This window comes from Bombina bombina, chromosome 7, assembly GCF_027579735.1.
Source record: "Bombina bombina isolate aBomBom1 chromosome 7, aBomBom1.pri, whole genome shotgun sequence".
Taxonomy (NCBI): domain Eukaryota; kingdom Metazoa; phylum Chordata; class Amphibia; order Anura; family Bombinatoridae; genus Bombina; species Bombina bombina.
Window position 1 is genome coordinate 523,896,432 of NC_069505.1, and position 11,077 is coordinate 523,907,508.

The 11,077-nt window shown below is 38.0% G+C and overlaps 1 protein-coding gene across 1 annotated transcript in view; it reads right to left on the bottom strand.

The window, feature by feature from the left end:
• Window positions 1-4,087: 4,087 nt before the first annotated feature.
• The window catches only part of LOC128666974 (kunitz-type protease inhibitor 2), a 62,613-nt gene continuing 55,623 nt past the window's right edge, over window positions 4,088-11,077 (bottom strand). Inside the window, exons 8-9 of the mRNA XM_053721815.1 lie at window positions 6,381-6,419; window positions 4,088-6,166 (exon numbers count right to left, since the gene is read on the bottom strand). Coding sequence (XP_053577790.1) covers window positions 5,997-6,166; window positions 6,381-6,419 — 209 coding nt within the window. The 3' untranslated portion in view covers window positions 4,088-5,996. The remainder of the gene's footprint in view (window positions 6,167-6,380; window positions 6,420-11,077) is intronic.

Genomic DNA, 11,077 nt, shown 5'->3' on the forward strand with positions numbered 1-11,077 from the left:
ACTTGGATTGAGCAAGATTCCCCTCTTGATTTGCGGCAGGGGAAGAGGGACCACCTTTGAAGTTTCGAAAGGAACGAAAATTATTTTGTTTGGTCCGCATCTTATTCGTCTTATCTTGAGGAAGGGCATGGCCTTTTCCTCCAGTGATGTCCGAAATGATCTCTTTCAGTTCAGGCCCGAATAGGGTCTTACCCTTGAAAGGGATGGCTAAAAGCTTAGCTTTTGATGACTCATCAGCAGACCAGGACTTAAGCCATAACGCTCTACGCGCTAAAATGGCAAAACCTGAATTCTTCGCCGCTAATTTAGCCAATTGAAAAGCGGCATCTGTAATGAAAGAATTAGCAAGCTTGAGAGCCCTAATTCTATCCAGAATATCCTCTAATGGAGTCTCAACCTGAAGAGCCTCGAACCAGAAGGACGCTGCAGTAGTTACAGGAACGATGCACGCTATAGGTTGGAGAAGAAAACCTTGATGAACAAATATTTTCTTTAGGAGACCCTCTAATTTTTTATCCATAGGATCTTTGAAAGCACAACTGTCCTCAATAGGTATAGTTGTACGCTTAGCCAGGGTACAAATAGCTCCCTCCACCTTAGGGACATCTGCCACGAGTCCCGCACGGCGTCTGATATGGGAAACATTTTCTTAAAAGTAGGAGGGGGAGCGAACGGAATACCTTGTCTATCCCACTCCTTAGTAACAATTTCCGAAATCCTCTTAGGGACCGGAAAAACATCAGTGTAGGCAGGAACCTCTAGGAATCTGTCCATTTTACACAATTTCTCTGGAACTACAATAGGGTCACAATCATCCAGAGTCGCTAAAACCTCCCTGAGCAACAAGCGGAGGTGTTCTAGTTTAAATTTAAAAGCCGTCATATCTGAATCTGTTTGAGGGAACATATTTCGCAAATCAGAAATCTCTCCCTCAGCCAGCAAATCCCTCACATCAGAAAATTGTGAGGGTACATCAGATATAGCTAAGAGTCAGAGGGCTCAGCGTTTGTTCTCACACCAGACCTGCTGCGCTTCCCCTGCAACCCAGGCAGCTTAGATAAAACCTCTGTGAGGGTAGTATTCATAACTGCGGCCATATCTTGCAGGGTGAAAGAATTAGACGCACTAGAAGTACTTGGCGTCGCTTGTGCGGGCGGTAATGGTTGTGACACTTGGGGAGAATTAGATAGCATAACCTGATTCTCTTCTGACTGAGAATCATCCTGCGACATACTTTTAGTAGCTAAAATATGTTCTTTACAATTTATTGACCTTTCAGTGCATGAGGGACACATTCTAAGTGGAGGTTCCACAATGGCTTCTAAACATATTGAACATTGACTTTCCTCAATGTCAGACATGTTGAACAGGCTAGTAATGACTACAAACAAGCATGAAAACGCTTTATTTAGTGAAAAAAAAAATAGTACTGCGCCTTTGAGAAAAAAGCATACACGTTCTGCAAAACAGTCTAAACATGCACCAAATTTTTCAAAATTTTGTATGTAGACACACTGTAAGTAGTTAAGATTGCACCACAATTTTTTTTTTTTTACAATTAACCCCTTAATTTCCAAACCGGATCGAAAATAGGCCCAAATCCGGAAAAAAAAAAAACCCTCAGCACCTTGCCACAGCCCTGCTGTGGCCCTACCTGCCCTCAGGGATCGAAAGTGTGGGGTAAAAGCTTTGATTTGACCCAAAACATAGACCAGGGCCCTCAGGAGTTAGAGCTTGCTGCCAAAACTAACTGCGCATCTGAGGCGCGAAAATAGGCCCCGCCCATCTTACCCAATGTTTCTTAGCCTTAAAGAACCGCACCAGAGCGATTATAACTAGCCATGTGGGTTCCAAGACCCAAAAATAAAGCCATGTGTACCCTAGCTGCCCAAAACGTTTATTGCCCACAAAAACGTTAAAGCACTCCCAAACAAAAACACGTTTGCTCAAACATTTTACAGTGTCAACCATATTTATAATTGGCCCCATATGTAAGCTAAGTAATGCCCTTCTTTTAGCTCTAGGATTACCGTTTACCCTTACCCTCCTGGGGATACTGTCAGCCTTTCTGAAATACACAGTCTCTCCAGAAAAAATATGACTGAACATACCTCATTGCTGCATAGCATGAAACCGTTCCTCACACTGAAGTTTCCTGTACTCCTCAGCCTCTGTGGGAACAGCAATGGACCTTAGTTACAAATGCTAAGATCATCATCCTCCAGGCAGCAGTCTTCATCCATTTGCTGCCTTAGAGTAAATAGTACAAACCGGTACCATTTAAAATAAACTCCTGCTTGAAGAAATTAAAAAACTAATATTTTATCACCTCTTTCACTTTACCCTTCCTAGTACTTAGAGTAGGCAAAGAGAATGAAGGGGGGGGGGGTGGAGCTAAGGGAGGAGCTATATAGACAGCTCTGCTGTGGTGCTCTTTGCCCCTTCCTGTAGGGAAGGATAATATCCCACAAGTAAAGGATGAATCCGTGGACTCGTCTTACCGTTATAGAAGAAAGGAGCTATTTGTACACATACACCATAACAGATAAAAATGGGTCATTGTGAGCATATTAAAAGAGAAATTATAACCGTAATTTTTAAACAATAATATATCAAATACAATTAAATTTTACAGTCCATTTATTTAGTTGCACATTAAGTTAAACTATATCAAATTTGTTTTAAACCCCCCATTTCTATCTTTTACCCTCCCCACTTTCTCCTTTTTCCCCCCTTCACCCTCAACTAGGGTTCTCTCTCACACATGACATTTATTTTATTACATAATATATTGTTATAGACTTGGATGTTCGATCCTCTCGTGAGGAGCCACTGGACTGTTGAAAGGAAAATGGACCCTTAACAAATGGCCCCACTACTCGTAAGATGTCTATGTTATACGACTGCTCATTGTCCTTGTTATGTTCTTTCATTGTTTGTTGTTAACTCAAGAAATGCAATAAAAATTATTTAAAGGGACAGTTCACCCAAAAACTCTCTCCCCTTTAAATTATTCCCAATGATCCTTTTTACCTGCTAGAGTGTATTAAATTGGTTGCAAGTGACTCCTTTACTCATATTTCAGCATTTGAAATAGCCGATTTAGCTTGTGGTTTCCCAACCTATACTGAAAGTTTTGATACTGGAGTATATGCTATTGACAAGCCTAAGTAAACACAGTCAGTAAAAGAAGTTACACTCTCAGTGGGATGCAGGATAGAGAACAATGGAAAATTATCATTTTATTACTTAACTATGTATTGAGCTTTGGTGTTCCAGACAAATATAAGATAAGGAAGCAAGTCTGTTTACACAAACTTAGAACATAATGAGATCTGATAATACCTTATGTTCAACCCCTTGTAATAGGCTGTGGTTTCAAAGCACAAAACCAGCTACTTCATATACACAAATAAACCCGAAAATGCAATTTCTCAAATATTTTATACTCTGCAGGTGGTATAACAAGTCATTTTAAATACATTAATGGAAAAACAATTTTACAGTGTACTGTCCCTTTAAACAAAAAAAAATTGTTTTAAAAAAGGGACAGTAAACTCCAAAATGTATATATAAAAAAAAAAAAAAAAAAGATAATCCCTTTATTACCCATTCCCCAGTTTTGCATAACCAGCATGGTTATAATAATATACTTTTTACCTCTGATTACCTTGTATCCAAACGTTTTTTTGATAGCCCCCTGATCACATGACTATTACATATTGACTTGCATTTAAGCCAATTAGTGCAGTGTCAGCCACAACCCACAGGTGTGAGCACAATGTTATCTATATGGCTCACATGAATTAGCAGTCTCTTGTTGTGAAAAGCTAATTAAAAAGCATGTGATAAGAGGCTGTCTGTAATGGCTTAGAAACAGGGAGAAATTTAAAGGTTTCAATGTTATAAAGTATATTAATAAAACAATGTTGGTTGTGCAAAGCTGAGGAATCGGTAGTAAAGGTGATACGTTATCTATCTTTTAAAACAATAACAATTTTGGTGTTGAGTTCACTGTCCCTTTAAAATATCTTCATTTTAATAAAAAAAAAAAAATCTCCAACTCATCTGATACACAAACAAAAAATACTTTTTTTTGGAAAGATCTTTATTTGAAGAAACCAACACAATGTTCTTAAAAAACAAACAAACAACAACTTACAATATAGATTATCCAAACAACCTAGAGAGAAAAAAAAATCATTGTAAAAGCAATTATGTAACAGATTGAATTACCCTGATATGGCAATAGTGGTTAAAGCTATAAAAGTTTTATGGGGGGAAAAAACAAAAACAATGGACATACTACGACAAGTTAAAAACAGGAGTGTTAGGGGATGCATTTTTGTATAGCATTTTCAATCCTTCAATTTACCTAGGAAATAGAACACAAATATATAAAGAAAAAAAAATGATCAGACATATAGGTTTAAATAAAAATATATTACCAACTACGGAAGTAACATCTATGTAGAGTGATAGACTGTACCAGATATACAAACAATTTTTTAAAAAAAAAATTAAGATTTCTGTTCATATTGCAGATTATATACCACTTAAAGGGACATGAAACCCACATTTTTTCTTTCATTTAGAAAGAGCATGGAATTTTAAACACCCTTCTAATTTACTTCTATTAGCTAATTTGATTCATTCTCTTGATATCCTTTGCTGAAAAGCATATCTAGATAGGCTCAGTAGCTACTGATTGGTGGCTGCAAATCGATGCTTCGTATGATTGGCTCATCCATGTGCGTTGCCATTTCTTCAGCAAAGGATAGCTAAAGAATAAAGCAAATTAAATAATAGAAGTAAATTGAAATGTTTAAAATTGTATTCTCTATCTGAATCAGGGAAGAAAAATGTTGGGTTTAATGTCCCTTTAACATCTTTTTTTAGCTTTAGATGCAATGGGTCAGATCATTTCTACCAAAAAAAAATTTTGTTAGAAAAGCAGTTGTGCCCCCCCCCCCCCCACTACTTTCTAGTTAAAAATCTATGTTTATTCCTAAAAACCATAAGATTCCTTTGCATAGGTAGCCTTAAAGGGATACTGAAACCAAAAAAAATTTCTTTCATGATTCAGATAGAGCAGGCAATTTTAATGAACTTTCTAATTTACTCCTATTATCACATTTGTATTCGTTCTCTTGGCATCTTTATTTGAAAAAGCAGGGCTATAAGCATAGGAGCCGGCCCGCTTTTGGTTCACTACCCTGGATAGCGCTTTCTGATTGGTGGCGACATTGGTGGCCACCAATCAGTAAGCGCTACCCAGGTGCTCACCCAAAGATGGGCCGGCTCAAGCTTACATTCCTGCATTTCCAAATAAAGATACCAATAGAACGAAGAAATTGATAATAGGAGTAAATTAGAAAGTTGCTTATAAAATTGCATGCTCTATCTGAATCATAAAAAAAAAAATTTGGGTTCAGTGTCCCTTTAAAGAGAAAAGCTTCATTTGTGAAGTTTCAGTACTGCATAGTATTATTTTCAAACATCTCTTATTAAACATTAGAATGCAAAAGGTCTGACAAATTTCCCTGCTTTGCAGACAAAGTATCCAACATTACACAATCTGTCTCCCTAAAATAATTCAAGGAGGACAGAAAAAAGTAGTGCAAGGAGTCAGGACGGGAAATTCTGGCTGAAGCTCTATTCATGTAGCATTGTTCTGGGAGTGTGTGAGAATCCGACTGCTGGTTACCAATCCGCTTACACAACTATCTATGGAAAACCAACACGATTTGTAGAACAACAATTAGTTGTTACCTAAGTTTTCATAAGCAGTTTTTTTATCAAATATAAATATTGCTCTATATTATAGGTTTGTTATTATTCCTCAACTTAATATTTAGAAAGTAATTCTATCACAGGTTTGATAAAGGTGACCGTGCAAGGTTTTGTTTTCACATATTTATTAATCCCTTTGCCTGAATCTCCCACATTAAAATTGGTGGAGTGTATTAAAGATTTATATATTTATTATATCCTCCTTAGAGATTGTATGCATTGTTCATTAGACACTCCTTATCGTCGACAGGGGTCCACATGGCGCTGAAAGCAGCATCCTGCTGGCTCTTCTTTGCCATCTTCACTAGGAACACTAACATGGCGCCCAGTAGTATGGCGGCCATGACTGTCAGCAGGATAGGCAGAGCCACAGCTGTAATTAAAATAGGATTACATTTAAAACAAAATAAATACAAAATTTATATTGGCTGCCAGAATGCTACAAACTAAACGTAGATAAAATAGCAAAGTTGAAATATTTTACTATTAAAAAAAAAATTATATATATATATATATATATATATATATATATATATATATATAAAATATTGTCAAGACACGAGAAATGATAGTTGAGTGCGACTTACCAGTAGCAGTGCGATGAGAGGCTGTGTGGTCATCCTCTTCTGCAACAAAAGATAGGGCCAATTAAATAAACATAGCATTTCTAAAAACTAGAATTACCATGTGCCAGTGCATATACTTAAAGACAAATTCTACTTGAAAACCATTATTGTTTAAAAAGAGATAGATAATGCCTTTATTACCCATTCCCTAGTTTTGCATAACCAACACAGTTACACAAATATAATTTTTACCTCTGTGATTACAGTGTATCTAAGCTTCTACAGACTGCCCTTTGTCTAAAATGCAAGATTGTAAAAAGCATAATCAGTGCCGGTTCTTTTATAAACATTATTCTCCACGGGAGTGGGCAAAAGTTTATCTATATGACACAAGTGAACTAGCACTGTCTGGCTGTTGTGCAAGATTTAAGAAATAGGTAAATTTAAGAGGTTATAAAATGAGGAGGGGACGAGCAGGAATGTAAGATTTATAACAAAAGGGGGAAAAAAAATCTGCTGTATCCATTTAGAACATTTAACCCCTGTACGTCGCTAGTCTTTCAATGGGGCTTGTGTTTTTGATAGCATGCAGGAGGAATGGAGTTTGTAATAGTGTGGTCTTGCTGAGTTAAGAGAAAAAAAACATAATTTATGTAAGAACTTACCTGATAAATTCATTTCTTTCATATTAACAAGAGTCCATGAGCTAGTGACGTATGGGATATACATTCCTACCAGGAGGGGCAAAGTTTCCCAAACCTTAAAATGCCTATAAATACACCCCTCACCACACCCACAAATCAGTTTAACGAATAGCCAAGAAGTGGGGTGATAAGAAAAAAAGTGCGAAGCATATAAAATAAGGAATTGGAATAATTGTGCTTTATACAAAAAAATCATAACCACCACAAAAAAGGGTGGGCCTCATGGACTCTTGTTAATATGAAAGAAATGAATTTATCAGGTAAGTTCTTACATAAATTATGTTTTCTTTCATGTAATTAACAAGAGTCCATGAGCTAGTGACGTATGGGATAATGACTACCCAAGATGTGGATCTTTCCACACAAGAGTCACTAGAGAGGGAGGGATAAAATAAAGACAGCCAATTCCTGCTGAAAATAATCCACACCCAAAATAAAGTTTAACAAAAAACATAAGCAGAAGATTCAAACTGAAACCGCTGCCTGAAGAACTTTTCTACCAAAAACTGCTTCAGAAGAAGAAAATACATCAAAATGGTAGAATTTAGTAAAAGTATGCAAAGAGGACCAAGTTGCTGCTTTGCAGATCTGGTCAACCGAAGCTTCATTCCTAAACGCCCAGGAAGTAGAAACTGACCTAGTAGAATGAGCTGTAATTCTTTGAGGCGGAATTTTACCCGACTCAACATAGGCAAGATGAATTAAAGATTTCAACCAAGATGCCAAAGAAATGGCAGAAGCTTTCTGGCCTTTCCTAGAACCGGAAAAGATAACAAATAGACTAGAAGTCTTACGGAAAGATTTCGTAGCTTCAACATAATATTTCAAAGCTCTAACAACATCCAAAGAATGCAATGATTTCTCCTTAGAATTCTTAGGATTAGGACATAATGAAGGAACCACAATTTCTCTACTAATGTTGTTGGAATTCACAACTTTAGGTAAAAATTCAAAAGAAGTTCGCAACACCGCCTTATCCTGATGAAAAATCAGAAAAGGAGACTCACACGAAAGAGCAGATAATTCAGAAACTCTTCTAGCAGAAGAGATGGCCAAAAGGAACAAAACTTTCCAAGAAAGTAATTTAATGTCCAATGAATGCATAGGTTCAAACGGAGGAGCTTGAAGAGCTCCCAAAACCAAATTCAAACTCCATGGAGGAGAAATTGACTTAATGATAGGTTTTATACGAACCAAAGCTTGTACAAAACAATGAATATCAGGAAGAATAGCAATCTTTCTGTGAAAAAGAACAGAAAGAGCGGAGATTTGTCCTTTCAAAGAACTCGCGGACAAACCCTTATCTAAACCATCCTGAAGAAACTGTAAAATTCTCGGTATTCTAAAAGAATGCCAAGAAAAATGATGAGAAAGACACCAAGAAATATAAGTCTTCCAGACTCTATAATATATCTCTCGAGATACAGATTTACGAGCCTGTAACATAGTATTAATCACGGAGTCAGAGAAACCTCTATGACCAAGAATCAAGCGTTCAATCTCCATACCTTTAAATTTAAGGATTTCAGATCCGGATGGAAAAAAGGACCTTGAGACAGAAGGTCTGGTCTTAACGGAAGAGTCCATGGTTGGCAAGATGCCATCCGGACAAGATCCGCATACCAAAACTTGTGAGGCCATGCCGGAGCTATTAGCAGAACAAACGAGCATTCCCTCAGAATCTTGGAGATTACTCTTGGAAGAAGAACTAGAGGCGGAAAGATATAGGCAGGATGATACTTCCAAGGAAGTGATAATGCATCCACTGCCTCCGCCTGAGGATCCCGGGATCTGGACAGATACCTGGGAAGTTTCTTGTTTAGATGAGAGGCCATCAGATCTATCTCTGGGAGCCCCCACATTTGAACAATCTGAAGAAATACCTCTGGGTGAAGAGACCATTCGCCCGGATGCAACGTTTGGCGACTGAGATAATCCGCTTCCCAATTGTCTACACCTGGGATATGAACCGCAGAGATTAGACAGGAGCTGGATTCCGCCCAAACCAAAATTCGAGATACTTCTTTCATAGCCAGAGGACTGTGAGTCCCTCCTTGATGATTGATGTATGCCACAGTTGTGACATTGTCTGTCTGAAAACAAATGAACGATTCTCTCTTCAGAAGAGGCCAAAACTGAAGAGCTCTGAAAACTGCACGGAGTTCCAAGATATTGATCGGTAATCTCACCTCCTGAGATTCCCAAACTCCTTGTGCCGTCAGAGATCCCCACACAGCTCCCCAACCTGCGAGACTTGCATCTGTTGAAATTACAGTCCAGGTCGGAAGAACAAAAGAAGCCCCCTGAATTAAACGATGGTGATCTGTCCACCACGTCAGAGAGTGCCGAACAATCGGTTTTAAAGATATTAATTGATATATCTTCGTGTAATCCCTGCACCATTGGTTCAGCATACAGAGCTGAAGAGGTCGCATGTGAAAACGAGCAAAGGGGATCGCGTCCGATGCAGCAGTCATAAGACCTAGAATTTCCATGCATAAGGCTACCGAAGGGAATGATTGAGACTGAAGGTTTCGACAGGCTGTAATCAATTTTAGACGTCTCTTGTCTGTTAAAGACAAAGTCATGGACACTGAATCTATCTGGAAACCCAGAAAGGTTACCCTTGTTTGAGGAATCAAAGAACTTTTTGGTAAATTGATCCTCCAACCATGATCTTGAAGAAACAACACAAGTCGATTCGTATGAGACTCTGCTAAATGTAAAGACGGAGCAAGTACCAAGATATCGTCCAAATAAGGAAATACCACAATACCCTGTTCTCTGATTACAGACAGAAGGGCACCGAGAATCTTTGTGAAAATTCTTGGAGCTGTAGCAAGGCCAAACGGTAGAGCCACAAATTGGTAATGCTTGTCTAGAAAAGAGAATCTCAGGAACTGATAATGATCTGGATGAATCGGAATATGCAGATATGCATCCTGTAAATCTATTGTGGACATATAATTCCCTTGCTGAACAAAAGGCAATATAGTCCTTACAGTTACCATCTTGAACGTTGGTATCCTTACATAACGATTCAATAATTTTAGATCCAGAACTGGTCTGAAGGAATTCTCCTTCTTTGGTACAATGAAGAGATTTGAATAAAACCCCATCCCCTGTTCCGGAACTGGAACTGGCATAATTACTCCAGCCAACTCTAGATCTGAAACACAATTCAGAAATGCTTGAGCTTTCACTGGATTTACTGGGACATGGGAAAGAAAAAATCTCTTTGCAGGAGGTCTCATCTTGAAACCAATTCTGTACCCTTCTGAAACAATGTTCTGAATCCAAAGATTGTGAACAGAACTGATCCAAATTTCTTTGAAAAAACGTAACCTGCCCCCTACCAGCTGAACTGGAATGAGGGCCGTACCTTCATGTGAACTTAGAAGCAGGCTTTGCCTTTCTAGCAGGCTTGGATTTATTCCAGACTGGGGATGGTTTCCAAACTGAAACTGCTCCTGAGGACGAAGGATCAGGCTTTTGTTCTTTGTAGAAACGAAAGGAACGAAAACGATTGTTAGCCCTGTTTTTACCTTTAGACTTTTTATCCTGTGGTAAAAAAGTTCCTTTCCCACCAGTAACAGTTGAAATAATAGAATCCAACTGAGAACCAAATAATTTGTTTCCCTGGAAAGAAATGGAAAGTAGAGTTGATTTAGAAGCCATATCAGCATTCCAAGTCTTAAGCCATAAAGCTCTTCTGGCTAAGATAGCCAGAGACATAAATCTAACATCAACTCTAATAATATCAAAAATGGCATCACAGATGAAATTATTAGCATGCTGGAGAAGAATAATAATATCATGAGAATCACGATTTGTTACTTGTTGCGCTAGAGTTTCCAACCAAAAAGTTGAAGCTGCAGCAACATCAGCCAATGATATAGCAGGTCTAAGAAGATTACCTGAACATAGATAAGCTTTTCTTAGAAAAGATTCAATTTTTCTATCTAAAGGATCCTTAAACGAGGTACCATCTGATGTAGGAATGGTAGTACGTTT